This window comes from Trichomonas vaginalis, chromosome VI, assembly GCF_026262505.1.
Source record: "Trichomonas vaginalis G3 chromosome VI, whole genome shotgun sequence".
Taxonomy (NCBI): domain Eukaryota; phylum Parabasalia; order Trichomonadida; family Trichomonadidae; genus Trichomonas; species Trichomonas vaginalis.
Window position 1 is genome coordinate 14,994,432 of NC_067208.1, and position 20,787 is coordinate 15,015,218.

At 31.4% G+C, this 20,787-nt stretch overlaps 5 protein-coding genes across 5 annotated transcripts, besides 4 other annotated features; 2 read left to right on the forward strand and 3 right to left on the reverse strand.

Moving 5' to 3' along the window:
* Positions 1-446: 446 nt before the first annotated feature.
* Positions 447-6,797, reverse strand: TVAGG3_0867770 (ataxia telangiectasia mutated (ATM) -related family; the record flags this gene model as incomplete). Its single annotated transcript, XM_001310803.1, has 1 exon — positions 447-6,797. The coding sequence occupies one exon, from the start codon at positions 6,795-6,797 to the stop codon at positions 447-449; it is 6,351 nt and encodes a 2,116-aa protein (XP_001310804.1).
* A 160-nt stretch (positions 6,798-6,957) lies between these two features.
* Positions 6,958-6,979: a mobile genetic element.
* A 1,243-nt stretch (positions 6,980-8,222) lies between these two features.
* Positions 8,223-8,362: a mobile genetic element.
* Positions 8,363-8,468: 106 nt separating this feature from the next.
* Positions 8,469-10,101: a mobile genetic element.
* Positions 10,102-10,546: 445 nt separating this feature from the next.
* Positions 10,547-11,904, reverse strand: TVAGG3_0867810 (Ankyrin repeat family; the record flags this gene model as incomplete). Its single annotated transcript, XM_001310805.1, has 1 exon — positions 10,667-11,773. One exon carries the CDS (start codon positions 11,771-11,773, stop codon positions 10,667-10,669), a length of 1,107 nt encoding a protein of 368 aa, XP_001310806.1.
* A 119-nt stretch (positions 11,905-12,023) lies between these two features.
* On the forward strand, positions 12,024-14,834 carry TVAGG3_0867820 (uncharacterized protein; the record flags this gene model as incomplete). Its single annotated transcript, XM_001310806.1, has 1 exon — positions 12,024-14,807. The coding sequence occupies one exon, from the start codon at positions 12,024-12,026 to the stop codon at positions 14,805-14,807; it is 2,784 nt and encodes a 927-aa protein (XP_001310807.1).
* Positions 14,835-15,664: 830 nt separating this feature from the next.
* Positions 15,665-16,463, forward strand: TVAGG3_0867830 (protein ubiquitination; the record flags this gene model as incomplete). Its single annotated transcript, XM_001310807.1, has 1 exon — positions 15,723-16,463. One exon carries the CDS (start codon positions 15,723-15,725, stop codon positions 16,461-16,463), a length of 741 nt encoding a protein of 246 aa, XP_001310808.1.
* A 388-nt stretch (positions 16,464-16,851) lies between these two features.
* TVAGG3_0867840 (aminopeptidase protein) lies at positions 16,852-18,292 on the reverse strand (the record flags this gene model as incomplete). The annotated part of the gene is made up of 1 exon (XM_001310808.1): positions 17,027-18,265. The coding sequence occupies one exon, from the start codon at positions 18,263-18,265 to the stop codon at positions 17,027-17,029; it is 1,239 nt and encodes a 412-aa protein (XP_001310809.1).
* An 84-nt stretch (positions 18,293-18,376) lies between these two features.
* Positions 18,377-20,017: a mobile genetic element.
* Positions 20,018-20,787: the final 770 nt, after the last annotated feature.

Consider the following 20,787-nt stretch of genomic DNA (forward strand, 5'->3'; position numbering starts at 1 on the left):
TTATATTCTTGTAATTACAACATTTTTCAATAAAACCATTGTTTTGTGAAATTTTTATAAATTTTATTTGAGTCTATATTAATCAATAAATGTAAAATGAACTAATTCAGAATATTGATTACATTGTTGACAATATTCAATCATACATTGATGAAGGTATATTCTTTGATGTATTTGATGAAGATATTGTTCATAGTGTTCTGCAGAAAGCAACTCTTAATCCGGAATACTTCAGCAAACTATTAAAACAAGGTTTATCAAGATATCGAACTGATAAACTTTATCAACATGTTCACAAATGTAATGTTATAACAAATACAACTGATGACGCGATTAATGTTCTAAACATTCTCAATTTTTACAAACAAAATAAATATATAATTTTACAAACAAAATATATAAAATATAGATAACAAAATATATGTATATATAAAAATAAATATAAATTACCAAAGTGGATTCCATCCTCGGTATAAATGTGCGAAATTATAATAGTCTGTAGCTTCTTCAATAAGTTTGTCGACTTGCATCTCGCATGAAAGTTTTTCTGAACCGAAATCAAGACCACCGAGTTTGTCTGCAATTCTTCGGACTGTGCGCAATGAACTGGATTCTTCTTCACTGCGTTTCTCGGCAATTGCTTCGACATCATCCAGGAAAACAGAGATGGATGGTTCTTCTCTCTTGATTTTGGAAAACTCGGATGAAAGAGGGGAATGAACGAAGATTTCTAAGATTGCCATGATACTCTCTCTTCGTCCTCGAATAGTCTTGATGACTGCTTTAGACGCTGTCTTAAATGCACCATCAACACCACACGGACCTAACGCACGAACCATGAATCGTGTCAATCGAAATGGAATCAATTCTGGAAACATGACACGCGTTTTAGCAACTTCGAAACAATCGCCTAAATCAATGTGAACAACTGTTCCTGTCAATTGCGAGATCATGATGTTAGAAGGATGTCTGTCACCTAATCCTAACATGTATCCTGCAATTGACATAACAGCTGCCGTTTGACAAAATGTTTTTGTCTTTTGAAGCCATTTCTCACTCGTTGTAGAGTTAAACCAAATAGCATCACTTAATACAGTGTCTGATGTCTTGTTAGCGACATCAACTAATGCTTCATAACGTTGGATAGGAAGCAAACTATCAATCTGTGGAATTGTTTCTTCTGAAACTAAGCGAGATTCTTCGTCAACTGGAATTCCTCTGTTTGTCCTGTAATCTCGAACAACTTTTGCAATTGTATCGCTTCCGTTAATCCATGAAATCAAACCTGCACCAAGAGAAATAGGCATGACATGATATGTGACAATGTGTTGAACTTGGCCGCCGAAAAGAGCATTAATAAGATCGAAGATTTGCATAGCGCGCTGATCAAGTCGCAAATCTTCGTGTCCTTTAAGTAAGAACCAGTATTCCAAACCATTAGAGCCTTTAACACACAATCGTTTCGGATGTTGTTTAGATCTCAAAACTTCCATTGATCGACCAACTAAACTGATAGTGATAACTGGTTGACCAATGAAATATGTGCCTGGAACTGCAATGTCGATATCTTGAACACTCGCGAGATCTGGTGATAAACTTGGGACATCGATGAATGCTGTGTTTTCGATGTCGTTTTTAAGTTGGTTGTATAAATCTCGACAGATCTTCCACATCTTTTCAAGTGATTCTTTATTAGGATTCTTCATAAATGTCTTGAATTCGATGGCTAATGATTTAACAATTTGACCATAATCTTTAGCAAATGCACGGTCATCATCTGTTTGTGGATAACTCAAATCATCAATCAATGGATTTAATATCGCTCTCATTTGTCTCATGTTGTTAGTCTTCAAAGGAACGGTCATCGCACTCATTGCATCTGCCCACAACTCGACTTTCGTTGTGCATGCTCTGATTAATCCTTTGTGGAATGTTTTTGCACCTTGGACAATTCCGAAATGGTCTTCTTCGAATTTTTTAAGTAATTCGCCTGCAATCGCTGTGTTGTTGTCATTTGTAACTGCATACAAAAGACTAAATAATGTGGAATGATGATGTTTCATTAGCATTCGTGAAATTGTTTCCAAAACAAATTTTCGGATTTCTGGAATGCCATGATCCATTTGTGCAAAGATTTGTGGTGTGACTGTGATCCATTGATCGATACTTAAACTTTCTATATCCATTTTAACGGACTTGAAGACTTGTGGGAATTTACCAGATCTAAACAAAATAGATGATAACTGATGGACTTCTGGCAATCGACTTTTTCCTTCCAAAGAAATACATTTAACAAAACTTTTGATGGCAGAAATGGCATGCAATGCACGATCTCCTTCTTTCATGTTATACAAGCGAATGTGAGCCCATGCACAAAGATATTGTGCTTTAGAGGAATCAACAGAACCACAGATATCAACAACTTCCATTAAATGTTGTTGAATATCATCAGTATTTGACATTCTACTGATAAATGATGCTTTCTTGTACATGATCTTGAATTTTAATGGTCCTGCTGGCAATCTATTGATCAAATCATCGAGGAGCTTGTAGTTCTTGATGTGCATTCTATTCATTTGCGAATAAATGTGCTCTAAAATGATTCTTGGATTGTCTTTTTCTGGATCAATGTTTGGGAAATATCTGTTTAAAAATATTTCATGCAAATCCCAATCATTTGAATGTCTCGCGTTTTTCATGAATTTTAGGAGCTCATTTACCTTTTCTTCGCCTTCTAAAAGATTGATTCTATTCTCATAAACAGGTCGAGTTATTTCAAATGGAAGTTTTTCATCAATTTTCCTTTCTTTCCAAAATTTCGATTTTCCACGTGAAAATTCAGAAATTTCGCATAACTCTTGTGCAGCAATAATTGAAGAAGTAACTGCAACAAATCCATGTGGAATCAATGGACCTGCAGCGCTTGCCAACAAATAAAATCCTTTTTCTTCTAAATCTGTCACATTTTTGCCCATTTTTGCCAAACCCATCATTGAAGTTATAACTGAATCAATTGATTCTTTTGGAGCGAACTGCATAGCTTTCTCGAAGTTCCTCCAGTTCTGTTGTGCGAAGAAAGCCTTTGCAAAACTCAAACTTGTCTGTGTTTTGACGACACCTTGTAAAATTTCGAAAGAACCAAAAGATTTTGTTACTTCATTGAATCTCATCAAATTCGTATAAGCTCTTAACAAAGTTGGTACGTTTTGGTTATCATTCTTAACTAGTTCGACAACTTTGTTCCAATCTCTAAGATGTTCCGCCATAAGCAATGTCATTTCCGACACTTTTAGATTTGATTTTATCAAACCTTTCAAATCATCTTCCATCGACAAACGGCTGAAAATGTCAATGCATGTTTCGAAGGCTTTGTTTGACCTTGCGTCATTCTGTATTTCCTTACATGCACAGTACAAAGCGAACGCGAGTTTCTCAGACCTTTTTGCGGCAGCAGCAATTTCCAAATACGGAATTAACAAATGTTGTTCGATTCTTTCCATGAATTCGCACAAACCAACCATTGTTAAAACAACAGTTATAGGTGCACCCGATTCAACTAAGAAAGATTTACGAATACAGCCTGATACAACAACTTTTGTATCATAACTCATTTGATTCCAACAACTCAGAAATGCTGCATGAAAGATTTTACTTGGAAATTTCGGATCACTTGTTGAAATCCAGCTGCAACTATTAATTACATGGGAAGGACTGTTTGTAATGAAAGAAGAGATGAAATTAGTACACCAATCCTTCCATTGAGATACAGATACATTGTTATCTGATCTAATTTTTGAAATAATTGCGTTTTCATCCAAAGAAATCGAAATTGACGGAGAAAACAATTCCAAAGAGTCATTTTCACTATCATCAATTGCAACTGATGTTGCTTCATGAGCAATATTATGTTGTCTGCAGAAGTTATCTATAGAAGTGCTAAATGATGTCTTCTTGTCATCTGTTTCCTCAATAATCGTGTTAATCAACACAAACAAGTCAATTTTTATGTTTTCATATGAATTTGACATTGCGAGGTAACAAAAGACTTTGAAGATCGAAGACAAATAAGGGTTGATATTGATTTGAACACTCATTTGTGCCAAAGAGTTCAAACAGCACTTGATAACTGAGCAAGGGATAGATGCATTCAACAACAAATTTATCAAAGAATTTATAATTACGTTGTTGAAATCATAAACAAATTTAATCATCGGAGTCAAACCTTGTATTGCCAAAATTGCTCTTTCTGGATTTTCTATACATTGGTTTTGTATAATATCCAACAAATTAGGAATGTGTTTTATCAAGAAAGGAGCGAATGTTTCATCGAAACATTTCACAATTGGAGGAACCAAAGGTAAAACAGAGTCCAAAAACGTTGTTTCATGCATATCTTCCATTAATTTACTGAACTGTGTTGCAAAAGGTTTTATCCAATCAGCATGTTGAGAAACGACAACAGTTATTAACGAGAAATACCTTGGTGCTTCATCTTTAGGTACTGTATAAACATCTTTTAGTATTCTCTGTACGTATCTCTCAAAGATTGGTCTGATAATGTTTGATGTCGAATTCAAAGAAACACTCATTAATTCAGCAGCTTTGAAATGAACACTTTGATGAGTTTCATCATCTAATAATTCCAAAAGAGCAGTGGAAACAACTTGTAAATACCAGTCATGATATGTTATTGCTCCACCTATGAGACTGATATTTCCTAATATGTCGTTGTCTTTGATATCCAATGTTTCTGAATTAGGAATATGCGGACCTAATTTTCCAAGCAATTTAAAAAGAAATGCTCTCAATATTTTCGATTCTGTTTTTGAACCGAATTCATATAAAGCATTGATTAACGATTTCATGTCATCAATGAATGATATTCCAACAGTGTCTATTAACAGTATCAATGCTTTTAAAACACTTAGTTCGACTCCTTCTTCGTTGTAAGTTAAAAGAATTCGAATAAAAAGTGGCATGATTTCGGAATGGTTTTGCTTGAGTTGCTCTGAATCGAATGAGCAAATAATGCCAATAACATCAATGGAATGCTCTGCAATGATGTTTAATGACTCTATTTCGAAATATGTCAGTTTTGATAATCTCGAATCTAATAACTTCTCTTCGTGAGGGACAATACGTGTTTTAAGGAAATCTAAGACAAATGGCAATATACATGGAGCATAAATTGTCAATAACTGTTGACAATTTCTCAAAATTTGTGATCTGCCAATTGTAGATTGAGCTTGATTGATCAAGGAGTTGGAATAACTAAAGGAAAATAGGGAATCCATGATAACCTTTCTAAATAATGGGTATATCATCATGGGATTGTACTCGGAGATCTGAATTAACAAAGAAATAACTGCAGATGAAACTTTAGGATCATCGTCGTTAGAAAGAACATCGAAATACCATAAGTTATGAGGTAAAGCTAATACTTCTAGGTCTGGCATAGTAAACGCCTGTATAATACTTAATCTGATTTCTCTAGAAGACTCATTACAGCATGATTTCAAAAGATATACGGCCATATCACTAAAGAATGGACCATGCCTGTCAGGAGTAAGCTTAATTAGTATTTTTGGTATCAAAATTTTTACATTATGATTCGTTGTCGTTTCGTAAAGCTTTTTGAACGGTGCTCTGAGTAATTCGTAATTCATCTTTCGTAAATCACCGCAATTGAGTATGATTTTGGCACAAATGAATGGTTTTGTGTTAATTAAATTACATATCTTTTTAACAAGTGAATCTTGAACGTCATTCCATAGTTTGTTTGATTTCTGGAATAGTTCTTTGCAGTTGTTTGCGTATTCGATGCAAATTGGAGCTTCACAGATTGTTTTTGCAATTTGATTCGAATATTCACCGAATGCTAATGGCATTGACTTGGAAAACTCTATTAATATGCGAAATCCGGCTTCATGATATAAGGAATCGTCTGAAGAAAAGAGAGATGAAACGGCTGATACAATATTAGAAGAAACTAATGACAAAGTATCAGGGAAATGGGTAAAAACAGGAACACTAAGGACAGTTAATGCTAGTTTTCCTGTTTTGAATAGTAATTTTGAGACCATTGAAGAATATTTTGTTCGATACAAAAGAGGATCAAGAGGAGATAAAGCGATTAGTAATCTAAGTCCAGATGTCTGTAAAACTGAATCCTTTCCGCTGATAAATTTTGCTGCATTTTCCATTAAATCTGAAGCGTTTGAAGCAACGCTTTCTGGGCACTCGTTTGCTAATAGAGTAAGTATAAGTAACGCAGAATTTTGCTTGTCAGATGATTTCGCTGTTGTCAAGACTCGTTTTATTGAATCTTTTTTCTCTGCCAAAAGATTTCCTTTATGAGAAAAGTGCAAAAACTCTCTAAGAAAACTATAGCACGCAATTGAAGCGTCATTATGATGCTTTGTTATTGCTGTCACTAAAGTATCGATAAATTGCTGTGCAGAGGTGTGTTCCATGGATGGATACTTCTTTCCAATCCATCCTAGTAATACTATTGTATTGCGTATCTTTGGCCGAAATGATTTATTTGTAATGGTTTCATGACACATATGCAATAATTTGTTTAAATAGACTGTATTTTTCTGATATTTCGGTAAGCAGAACTTTGCCAATATGTAGGAGACAAATTCACCTGCTAAATAGTCCTGGTATGGAAATTTTGAAATCAAATCCTCTAATAATTTGGGTAAAATTATTAAATTGATCTTTCCGATGACGCCAACACCTATTGCAAAGCGTATTAATGCTTTTGAATCTGATATTGTTTTTAGAGAAGTCATCTTGGAATAAAAATTATCTGTAATATGCATAAGAGGATCGTATTTCAGGGTTCTCCATATAGAATACATTGTGTCTCGATATAATCTGTATGTAGAACGTATTTCCTCAAATGTCGATGGAATTGGAAGAGATGAAAGCTCCATCGATCGAGGAAATTAAGGGTATAGTCCACTAAAAATTTTTAAGTTTTGACAATGAAAATAAGCTCTGTGACCATGTAAATATATATCTATGCAAAACGAGAGGTTATGCCATAATTTTTTTTAGTTATCAAATTTCCCTTTTTTTGAGAGAAGTCTCTCAATAATTTGAGAAGAATCTTTGATATAAAGAGATACACATTTGTAGAACGAAGTAAGTGTTTTCCAAACATTTTATATGTTCATCCTGTATAACAATATAAAGCTGCATAGTGCCATCTTGTGCGTTTGCTATTTTATGTACTTTTCATTGAGATAATCCCTCTTCTCGGGTGATTTTAACAGTCAACTCAATTTTAAAATAAAGATTTCATCAAAATGATTTCGAAATTCGGATATTGATTATATAAATAGCACTGTTAACATATTTTGGATGAGTAAAAAATACCTTGTTTTGTATGCATTTAGTACACCTTTATTTTTGATTAAAACTATAAAATTTTTATTCCTTATATAATAAATAGTATATGTTACATAAACATGAAATTCAATAGCATTCAATTTTGGATTTTTTAGATTTGGTAAATTTTAGAAGAAATAAAATCAGCAATCAAAATAAAGAAACTTTTTTTGTATCTTCTATGATTACCTTTTGGTACTAAATTTTGCATTAATAAGTAAATTATCTGTATTATTCTGTGAGCACAAGCCCTCAGTTATGCTGGTAGTGAATGATGAATCGTCATTTTGCGAAGAGAACGCGATTATTAAGGTAATTTTGAGAATTGTCTTGAATTATTTAAAATTAAAGTTAATTGAATAGGTAGGATAACTAGACTTTGCTAAATTTGTATAATTTGACCTTATTCTAGTTGGATCTGAGAATATTTTGCTGAAATAATAAATTTTATCGCCGATTTATGAAAATTTCTCTGATGGGACCGACTCGCTGAAACGTATTAGTGTTAATGGTAACTTGTCTGAATTTTCAAATTTTTTTCGAAATCCAAAAAATCACAAACAAAAGCATCAAAATTAGATTTGCATTTAAGCTTTTCATTTTTTTTGGAAAATAAAAATATTTTTCCCCAATAAAGTTTATTTTTACTTTTAAGAGGAATAGAAACGTTATTTTGGAATTTTGAAACGACAGAAATGTTCCATTTTGAATGTAGATTCTAAAATGGGGTCAAATTTTTGATTGAACCGTTATCCATTGAAAAACCTCGATTTAAAAATGTTATTCCAAAATATTCATCTAATGATATAGTATATATTTATTAAGGGTGCCCTATAGACGATAGACCACCCTCAGAAAAGCACTTTTAAGGCTATTATATTGAGAACTAGAATCTGGATAATCCATTCATTCGAGTTCTAATAAGGTTAATTTTGTGCTGTTTACATTATCGTTATAGGGCACCCTTAATTATTACTTTTTATTCAATTTTCACTTTTGGCGGGATTTCATTTTTTTGTTGTTGTATGGGCCATATTGTTCACCCAAAACGGAAAACAAAGGCAATGCATAACATTTTACTCCACGAACGTCGTCGACTCTCAGCGCGACAGATGCTTGGTGCTTGCATAATGACCGGAATGCCATATACAAAAGGTGCTCGCTTTCTTTCTCTTTGTGGAACTAAGCCCCCTGTGAAGAGTGGTGTCATGAGACAACAGAGATTTTGTGACGATAAGATTAGAAGACTTAAAAGTATTTCCCTAATGCTGTCGAGAAAGTCCTTCAGTGGTTACTTATCCATTGATGCAAGATGGACGCACAGGCGAAACTCGCCAAGTTGTACAGTAACTGCGCTCGATGCTGTCACAAAAAGAGTTCTTGCATGCGTGAACATCAACCATATTGGTGGAAACAGACAGCATGCTCAGTATTCCGGAGCTTCCAACAATATGGAAAGTGCTGGAACTCGAATCATCTTGAAGCAATTAAAGAAATACAATATCTTGAAAGATGTTAAAGAGATTATTAAAGACCGAGATAACAAAAGTGTCTCTGTCTTTAAAGAATTTGGCGTCTCTCATCTTGAAAGATTCGATCCAGGTCATGTATCAAAAAATATCTCAAAAGATTTTACAAAGTTCTCAGCTTCTCATAAGACAGTTGAAGTTTTCAACGACAAGACTCAGAAGATTGAAAAAATAGAGAGACCTTTCTGGGGTCTGAATGCAAGCCTAAGTATGTGGCTTTGGTCATGTTTTGCCGAAGAAAATATTGACAAACGTACGAAAATGTGGGAGAATTGTGTCTACCATTACGTAGGCAATCATTCTTTTTGCGAACCGCACAATTACAAATGCTTTGAATGGCAAAAAGGTGTCAATTCGATCCAACTTCAATTCATGCTCTATGACTGGGTTCACAAATGGACACCCATAGTTTCCAAAGTTTCTTCCATTGGATCTACCTGCATGAATGAAGCGTTTAACTCCAAAATTGCATGCTATTTGGACAAATCAAGAGCCTGGAAGAACATTAACATTAGAGTTAACGTTGCAATCTTAGAATGGAATGATCCAGAGCATTTTCTCGGAGATATACAAAAAGCATTACATCTTCCCCACTTCCAGAAGATTGTGTCAAATCATTTGAAGAGAATTGTTACTCCAAAATGATATTGAAACAAAAAACTGTTACAAAAGGTTCTAAAAAACAGAACAAATACAAAAAATCCATTCAGAGTGTACCAGGAGGAGATTATCAAGTTTTCAAGTCCGAATGGGAATCAGAAGACGAAGACATTGATGACTTTGATTAACGAAAATTACATTTTATTTATTGTTTTTGTTTTTAATTAAATTATTATTATGCTCATTTTCTTATTTTGATTTTTTCTCATTATGATATAAATAATTTATTAATGCATTTATCCAATAATTATGCTATGATATTTTTATGCCTTATTTCATTTCTCTTATATTTGATAATCTGGTAAAATATAGTTCAGACTATAATCATTTTAGATTATTGATATATTTATATAGGTTAGAATAAAATTAGTTTCATTTTCTACTTTTATTTTGAATTAATAATTTATAATATCAAATATTATGGCGTAACCTCTCCTTTAAAATATAGATATATATAGGCCTATAGAGTTTATTGGCACTCTCAAAACTCTAGAATTTTGAGTTTACTATACCCTTAAAAAAAATTCAAAATGAAGTTTTAATATTCAGAATATGAATCTACGTATTTGGGAGATCAATAAAAAAAATTGAATGAAACATCCAAACAAAATAGCTCTCAAATTCGTTTTATCTTAGAATTTTGTGAGTACGACAAAATCCCAGTTCAGTATTCAAAGGAAACTCGAAATTAGAGCAATGATATAGAAGGATTTATATTTAAATTCATGAATGAATACAGAATATTTCATTTCTCACATGATTAAACATGGTCTGACCAATAAAATTTATTCCTTTCGAAAAGTATAATTCATGACTCTGATATTCTGCTTGTCTATGAGTAGCTTTATTATTATTTCTAGTTGTAAAGCTTTAATCAAGTAATAAGAAAAAAATTTATTTGTCTTATTGAAGTTAGTTAAATGACCTATGAATTATATAAACTATCGCATTTAAACGTTGTTATATGTTGAATGTATTTATTGATATAAAAAAATTTCATCAAGAATTAAGATTATTAATAATAAATTGTGGCATCGCTAGAAAGGCTTACAATGGAATAGTGTTTGTTCACTGAGAGATTATTGAGATGCCTTTAATTGCATCAAATATTTAACAACTTTGGTTGAACCTTTCTCAATTGCAACTTTTACTGGAGTTTTGCCTTCACTATCTGTTCCTTCGTAGTTAGCTCCATGTTGAATTAAAAGCATAAATATATCTAAATTATCTTGGATTGCAGCTTGAAATACAGCTGTATGCTGGAAATCATTTTTCTCTTCTATATCTGCATTATTTTTTAGTAGAAATTCCACAATAGAATAAATTCCATAAAATGAAGATCTTGTAAATATTGTTCCATCAATATGATCTCTCTCATGAATATCTCCACCTTCAGATAAGAAATGATAAAACATTTCGATGTTTCTTTCTTTAACACAAAATCCAAGAGAGACGCTAATTTCTGGTTTATTTTCGAGAATCCATTTAGCAATAGAATTTTGATGATATTCTATTGCTATTCTAACATAATCTTCTGAGAAATTACTGAAATCTGTGACGTATCTTTCCACCAAATTCAGATTACCGCCTTGGATAATATATGATATGCAAGACGTGTCTACTGTGACTCCATTTAGTACTAAGAAAGTAAAACAATTTTCAGCGCCAAACATTGCAGCTAATGAAATCAAATTATAAGATTTCAAATCATAATCATATGCCTGAGATGAGAGGGAGAAATCTGATGATTCCTGGATGAAAAATTCATGGTCATCATTGATCAATGCATAGGGAACACTGCCTTCCTCGAAAATATCTGCAATTTGATCCGCTGTTTTATCTAAATCTGCATAACATTCTCTCCTGAAAAGTGTACGTGTCATAGTTCTAGATCCAAACGTGTTCATGTTCTTCTTCTTAAGAAGATAGAGTCCAAATCTATTATAATTAATTGGATAATCTGGGTAAATAGATATTAATTGTTCAAGTAATCGAAACTTATTTGGTCGAACTTTAGCAGCATGATATATTGTTCTTATAATATCATCATTGTATTTTTGGTCAATTGATTTAATAAAATTGATGCAACTTTCTAAAGTAGCCCCTGAAACATCATATATTGCATCTTGTATTTCAATGCCTTTGGTTAGAAGTTCAGTCATATTATACTGATCTTGAGCCGCCATTAGGAAAATGATAGGAAAAATTTAGAATACCTCACTATAAAAATCTTAGACCTTTTTATTAATGAAATAAATAATTTTAGACTCCTTGATATTGAATCAAATAAGAAAATTAGTGATTTTGCCAAGAAATGAGATGTGATGCAAATCTTCATTTCATGGAATGATTTTTAAATATAACGCTCGTTATAGTCTCCTTTTTTCTTAGACAGAGTTTTACTAAAAAAATACAGAATTCTGTTTTCTAATAAAAATGGATATTGTCAGCGATTTTACCGAGTTCTTGAGTAATTATCCTGATAATTTCACACGACAGATATCTGTTTTTCCTACTACTGTTGATTTTCATCCAACGTATTTGAATATACCTTCGAATTTTACCATTTTAATTGCAAATCCTTATCATGAACCACAAGTAGTCAATATTGAATTTAATGGTGATCAAAACTTTTCAACATCTTTATCTCAGTATGTAATTCAACCTGGAGAGGTAAGATCTTGCGTCGTTATATTTAAATCCAACCAACCAGGCAAATTCAAAACAGTAATGAAAGTCACTTCTGACAATAATTCTCCATGTATAGTTACAATACAAGCGAAATGTTACCAATCACCGTTAATAATTCCAATTGAAGATATTCAATCATACGAATTTAATGATATTTCAACAGATTATACATTTACACTTATAAATAAATCGATTATAGATACTCTACATGTCGTTATAACCCCAAGTTCCCAATCTTTTTCGTTAAGTAATTCGGTGATTGAACTAAAACCTCGAGAATCTACAGATGTTACGTTAATGTTTAATCCGAGGTCAGAATCTATATTATCTCATTCACTTAATATTCAATGTGCTGAATCAGGAGATTCATATGATCTTGAATTATTTGTTGGGAGAATAAGAAATACAATAACAATCGATTTCGGAAATTCCATTATTAATAAAACAGTCACAAAGAAAATTAAACTTACAAATTCTCTCCAACTTACAGAAGTCCAGCCTCCATTTTCAATTAATTTTGATGAAAATTTAAACTCAACAGAGATAACAATGGATGATGATGCTAAGGTAGATGTAATACTTAAATATTGTAGTACTGAAGAAGGATCTCATGCAGAATTAGTAGAATTTGAAGACTTTTTCTTATTATTGAAAGGCAAATCATTTAAGCCGGCCATTTCGATAGAAAATGCTTCAAATATCCCTGGATCTGCATTAATAACGAATATTTCAGAGATAATTCAAAAATGTCGAATTTCATTTTCAGAAAACTTCGAAAATTTCACAGAATTCCAACTTAAACCAAATGAAATTAAAGAAATTAAAATGAATGATATGCAAGAGTTATTTGTTTCATATGGAAATAACAATGAAATTATAAATGATCATTTTGAGTATAAAACTCCAGAAACTCCACTTAAAGTTCAGAAGAAAAAGACTGTATCTATTTCAAAGAAGTCTGCTGTTATACCAGTTACACTAAATAATGATGGAAATTCTCCTAAAAACGTCACATTTCAGCTTGACAATGATGATTTTGCTATTGATGACCAATTTAAGACATTAGTTATTGCACCGCATACGACACAAAGTGTAAATATTACTTATACTCCCACAAAGTCATTGAAATCAAAAGCATCACTTGAATTAATCGATAATTCAAAGAACAAAATAACAAAACTAAAATTAGAAGGTAATTTGCAATTGATATGTGATAAGCCTTTTATTCCATTTTTTGGAGTTTCAAATGAAAATATAATTGAAAACGTTCTAACCGTTACTGGATCAGATGAAATTAATGTTGATGCTCCTGAATGGCTAGATTGCCCAGATACAATCGAAAAGAATCATAAACTTGAAATATCATGTGGTATTATTCCAGATTCTTCAATTGTTTCGAGTATTACATTCGCATCAAATAGTGCTGCTTCAATATCTGTCCCTGTTATTGCATATAGAGGCTATTCTGACCTTTCAATTTCACCTCCATCAGATCTCGAGTACAAAAACGGTCTACTTCAAGCAACAGTTGAAGTTATCAACAATGGAATAAGGCCTGGATTCGTTATTTTCACAGGAGAAGAAAATACAACTCGTCAAATTCATGCATCCCCAAGTTTGGCCATTATTCCAGCGGCGAAAAAGGTTTTATTTAAGTTCATTGTCGATGATGGAGAAGGAGAAGTTAAAGCAATCATGCATTCAGGTGATGAAATTATGAGGCAAATAATGTCGATGCTAAAGCCCAATTCCTTTTATGCCACCGCCTTTTCTAATGCCAAAATTCGTGATGAAATAGCTTTATTTAGAGAAAACAAAAAACTTCTAAATGAAAATTACTTTTCAAAAATTTTCAAAAAATCAATTACCAAGAAAATCATTGTTTTCAAAGAGAAAGCTGATGAATTAGATGAAACAGAAGTATTGGATGAATTTGTTGATGAGCCATCTTTCGCCTTATCCGAAACAATTGTTGATTTCGGAAACATTCGTTTGAAAGATGAAAAAGAAATCAAAATCACTATAGAAAATTTATCCCTGAAACCAACGAAAATCAAATTTGACTGCAGTTGCAAAGATATAAAGCTTCCTAAATACATTAATCTGAAGCCCAAAGAACAGACAAAACTACCAATATCATTATCTTGTTCGAAAGCCGGTTTGATTGATGAAGAAATAGAAATTTATAATGATGTTCAAACAATTCCTATAAAAGTTTGTGCGGAAATAGAGGAGCCAATGGTAGAAATCGAAACTCTGGACTTTGGAACTTGCACTATAGGAAGACTATGTAGAAGAAATCTCAAAATATCGAACAAGAAGAAAGAAAAGGTGTCGATAGAAGTAAGAACGAAATCACCATTCAAAATTCCTGTAGATTATGTAGAAATCGAATCAGGATGTTTTGTTAAATTCCCTGTTCATTTCATTCCCAATTCTATTGGACATTATCAAGACAAACTTGAGTTCTCTCCTGATATGTCTGCTCCATTTTCCGTTATTCTGATTGGATCTGGAGAAAATAATTAGATGATATAACTTGTTATTAAATTAAAGATGTTTTATGATAACTTTTTTTAAGTTCCAACATTGCTCATGATTATGTTATGTTGAAATTTATATGTTGGTATGATGGTTAATAAATTAGGAAATCTTCATGAAAATCTCGCAAATTCATTTTCATGCAAATTACTTGAATCAGCATGAAATTTCGCAATCTGGAGTATATATTTGTTCCGAAGTGAACTTGAATTTGACAAATGTTTATATGGAAAATTTTTCACAACACAACGGTTTTATTGAAAAATGTTGTAATTACGAGAATATAATATAACATTTAACTTTTTGCAAACAAATATTGAACCATCTCTCCAGACATGAAACGATATTGTAAACTCCAGAAAAATAAAAATGAGTGATCTTCAGCTTAACATCGATTACATTGCTAATAACACTCAGCAGTACATTGATGATGAGAACTTTTTTGATATTCTTGATGAAGATATTATTTTTCAAGTTTTAGAGAAAACAACCCTTGATCCATAAAACTTCAAAGCACTTCTTTCACAAGGACAGTCGAAATTGAGCTCTTCTAATTTATATAATTGTGCCCACAAGTGTAATGTTATTGTAAATACTTTTGAAGAGGCAATCAACGTTCTTAAATGCTACAAAAATATTTTCAACCTTGAATCATCACATGGATTAATCAAGTTTTTAAAGAAATATAATGCAGAACATGTATCTCAATTAGATGAAATTCAAAATCTTAAAAATAAAGTTGAAATTCTTGAAAAAGATAAAACATCACTTAATAATAAAAATGATCAATTGATTGAATCAATAAGTTATTTTGCAAAACTCTCTCAATTAAAAGACGTAAATGATTTTAATAAAGTTTATAACTACCTTAAAGAACTTTCAGAAAAAGGAGACGAAATTAAAATGTTTCATTCATGTTCTATTGGATTGAGCGAAGTAAGGAATTCCGAAGAATGTACTCAACTTATTTGGGCATGTGTTAAAGGAGACCTTAAGTTAACAAAATCTCTTATCGAAGGAGGTTGTAATCGAAATACAACTGATAAATATGGCAATAATTGCTTACTCGATGCTTCAGCAAAAGGTCAACTTGAAGTTGTCAAATATTTAATTGATAATGGATTTGACAAGGATTGGAGAAAGAAAACTAATGGATTTAATGCAATTCTTATGGCATCACAATTTGGTAAACTTGAAACAGTTAAATATTTGCAAAGTATTGGTTGTGATGTAAACTCAAAAACAAATATTCATGTAAATTGTATTTACATTGCGTCATTAAATGGTCATCTTGAAACAGTTAAATATCTTGTTTCAGTTGGAGGAAATCCAAAAGAAAAGAATAAGAATGGATTTTCTCCATTAATAGTTGCATCACAAGAAGGTCATCTTGAAATTGTTAAATATTTCATTCAAATTGGATGTGATAAAAACGATAAAACAAATTATAATGATACTTCACTTCATTGGGCAACAATTAAAGGTCAATTTGAAGTTGTTCAATATTTGGTTTCAATTGGTGTGAATCTAAATCATCAAAACAATTTTGGAAAAACTGCTCTTAGTTATGCTATTGAAAAACAAAACGAAAATGATAACTATAAGAAGATTTTAGATCTTCTTACAAGATCTGGTGCAATCTAAATTCTTATCAATTTCATAATTTCATAAATAAAACTTCCTATGCCATTTATGAAATTAAAAAACCGCAGTTTGAGTACTTTCTGAGAGTCTGTTCGTCAGAAAGTATACATTTGTAAACTTTCTGACACTAAAATTTTTTTGCTCTTTTCAAAGTTTTTGACAATGTCAAAAAGTATACATCGGGGCTCTCAATTTTCCTCTCAAACGGCGGTTTTTTAAAAACGCTCAATTTTTCATCGACCTTATATTTATTTATTATTTCAAAAATAAAGAGGTTTTTATATGCAAATAGATTTAGTGAATGTCATAGCCACATTATAATTGGAAATATATATTCCTCTAAAATCCTCAAACAAATTAAACCAGTGTACTCCTGTGAACCTCGTCCAAAAATTTGAAAAAGAATCCCTAACTAATTCATTTAATTGTCCTTTTATTCGATAAAATCAGTCATGGTACTATTAAGAATATGCTAAATCCGATTTTAGACCAAACTTTATCAAAACCCTAAAGTAAAATGAATAAATTTATATTTTAGAAAGTTTAAACAAAATTTTATTCCGTTATATGTCAAATTCATCTTTTCCCATTGTATAGAAAGTAGTTATGAACTTGACACACTCATCCAAGTCCTTAATTGAGCACATTTCACGTATAGAATGCATTGCAAGACAAGGAACTCCCATATCTATTGTTGTAATTCCAGATCTTGACTCTGAAATCGGTCCAATTGTAGATCCGCCTTGTCCTTTGTATTGGAATGCCATGTTCAAGCCTACACCTGATTTATGTGCAATTTTTTCGACAAATGGAAGTATTTTGGGGATATTTGAATCACATGTTCCATTATCAAGGCAAACACAAACTCCTTTGCTCATTTTGACTTCAACAATTGGATCTGTAATATTTGGATAGTTCGGGTGTGTTGCATGAGCTGTATCTGCTGACAAAATAATTGAATTTCTGCAAAGAGCCTTTCTTTGTGGTTTTGATGGTATTAAACGGCGTAATAAATCATGTATAATGTCTGCTTTGGCACCACATTGCGTAGAACTGCCTATTTCCTCGTTATCAAATGCAATCATCACATTTGTGATTCCTGGAGAAGGAGTTGTAGCAGCAAATGCGGTTAATGCAGCGTAAGTATTCGAAAGATTATCAATCCTTTGTGCTTCGATGATTCCTGAAAAGCAATTTGGTGGTTTTTCGTTGACAAATCTTAAATCGTACTCTGATATATCAGATGATTTTACTCCTAGCTTTTCTGCAATATAGGATTTGAGATTTGTGCAATTTGTTGTGCCAATTGTAACAACAAGATCATTTTCTTCGTTATAAACTGGAGCTAATGGGGGTTGTTCCGCATATGGAATTATTCCGATGCCTTTCTCTGAATCAAATAAGTAATTTTTATATTCGAATTGGTTTGTTGAAACAACAACTTTTCCTGCAAGCCTAAGATTTCTTCCAATCCATGTGTTCCATAATCCACCACCATATGTAGCACATCTGACTTTATTGTAATTAGATTTAACCTCTTCGAAATTTGGTTTAATAATTAAACATGGACTATCGCAATGAGTACCAATAATGGAACATCTGTCATGTCCATTATCATTCCAAGCAACTAAACAGCGGTCATCTCGTATGAAAAATCCACGTGGAGGAACATCTGTCCAAACTTCGCGTTCATCTTTTTCTACATAGCCACGTGACTTAAAAAATTGACGACTATATTCTGTGAAATGAAATGGAGTTGGAGATTTGTTTAGGAAGTTAGAAAAATCGGCAAATCTTTCCATATTGTTATAAATTGGGGAAAAAGTGGCAAATAATATCATTAGAAATTAAAAAATATTCGTGATTTCTTTTAGAACGAAACTACTACTATTTTCCAAACAAAATAATCACTAATTTTTACTCAAACAAAGGTACATTCACTAGGCGATAACAGTAAAATGGGATGAAAATAGGATAAATAGCATCCCTATATAGTGCCTAACAATATTTATACGGGCCAAAAAAATTTGGCTAGAGATTTGGCGAGTTATAAAACTGAGAAAATTGAGAGGGATTTTTATTTTTGAATTTTTTTTGGAAAGTTAAAATTGCGATTAAAAATCGATTTCCAGGAGAACTAAGCATCTCATCATATATTTAAATCGATAAAAATATTAAATAATAGTTGAATAGTATAACAACGTGAAATTATGGCTGAATCTACAGAAAAATGAACATATTTGACATTTTTGAAAATTCATACGTTAGATGGTGACAGACTCATAAACTATACTTTAGCTAAGATTGATATATGGTTTCAACAACACATGGTTAAAATCGTAAAAATATTTTAGATTTCAAAAGATATATATGGTAATATAATGGAACAAAGTCAACAAATAGCATGTTAAATATGTTATAATTAACTTTTTATTAGATCCAATAGTAGATATCGAATGGTTTCCAGCTTTATGGTTAAATATTTTCTTTTCGAGCTTCTCTTTAACTGTTGTATTAAGGTTGTAAATTTTTGATGCTAGAAACTATGGAATCTTCTTTGCTGCTGCATTTTTCTTGAGAGTTCTTGCAATTTCGAATAGATCTGCGCATTGTATGAAATGGAGGCTTTAAAATATCTTGGAAACAGAATAGGACTGCTTTTCCAAAGGAATGCTTACTTGTAAATCAGAGAGTTTCAAAATTGACAGCAAGATTATCATCATAACTTTCGATTTTGCTGCGAAAAAGGAAGACAAGTAATTAACAAATCATTTTCTGTTGTTCATCAAAAGAAGAAAACTTTGATAACAACTAATGATATAAAATCAAGCTATCTTTTAATATTTTAAATTGATAAGACATTCAAAATATTTGAATGGTTTAAATATTTTCTTTTTAATTTCTATAAGATATTATCATGAATAAATAAAATTTAAATTTTTATTCAAAAGGCAATATTTCAAACTTTTAATTTCAAAAATCTTAATTCTGCAATAAGTGTATTTAATTGTAGCAAATTTAATGATCCTTCGTCATGCTTAGCAATTTGGAACTCATAAATTAATGATTTCTTCAAGTAAAATTCTGCATTATTTCAAAAGTCAATAATTCTCTAGTAACTTTTCTTCAAACCCTAACCATTATATTATATGTATAATGGAGAATAATTGCAAAGAAAGATAGCCGAATTTACTGGGTAGTTCTTGTGATGCGAAATAATTGCAAATTAACACCTAGTTTTAACAGCATCAATCTCTTTTTGCTCTCATTTAAATGCATTCGCACACTTTAATTTTGAAATATAAGAGTTTTGGAAATTATCAAATTTATCTGCTCAAATACTATAGATCTTCATAAGTGTTAATAGAATCATTAGCCTTACATATAGTGTTTAATATAATGATGCACATTATACTGGGATTCATTCCTTATTCATCTAGTTATTATAAGATTTACAACCCCATGAAAATTTAAAATTTTGTCAAAAATAGTGAATGTACCTTTACTCAAACATATGGAAATATCAACATTTTTTAAAATAAATCATTCTATATGATATGTAATTATAGGATAATGATATGATAGTACATTTCTAACTTATTCCATTCTTATATTGATGCTATGTCAATATTGAGTAATAAATTGCATTAAGAATAAGTCTCGATCATTGAAATACTATATGAATCTATTACCTATACATATTTGTCGCATTTAGAAGAGTTTCAGTATATGAAGTCTAAGATGTTTTGTAAGGTAGTCACAAAATCTAAGTAGTGAGGCTCTCAAAAATTGAACCGTACTCCATACAAAATTTGTGTACCCCCACTACTTAGATTTTGTGTCCTTCAATTGAGAGGTTAGTTTTGATAGAGCACGTTATTAAATTAAAAGGGAAAAATAAATAAAATTTAAACATTTAATTATATATAATGTAAGGAGTGTAATTCCAAATTTTCTAAAAACTATTTAAATTTGAGCATTTTTTTGGAAATAGTAAATCTAATATGTACATCTAATAACAACATGATTCATCACCTTTTCAAGCTCTGCAGTCAATTTTTTGAAATTTGATTGAAATAAATGTAGCAAAAATTACATTTCATTAGGGAATATATGAGTTTCTCTGGAAACAGGCTGATAAATTTTAAATTTTGTCCAATCAACATGAATGCATTGAGAAATTTGGATTGATTTTCTGGTAGAATCTGGAACAATTCAACCATGTATAAATGGATCATGTAATCATCATGAAATGTTAGTGTTAGAGTTCAAAAGAAACAGAATGAGTGGAAATCAAACACAATCTGAATAATTTTAAACGTAT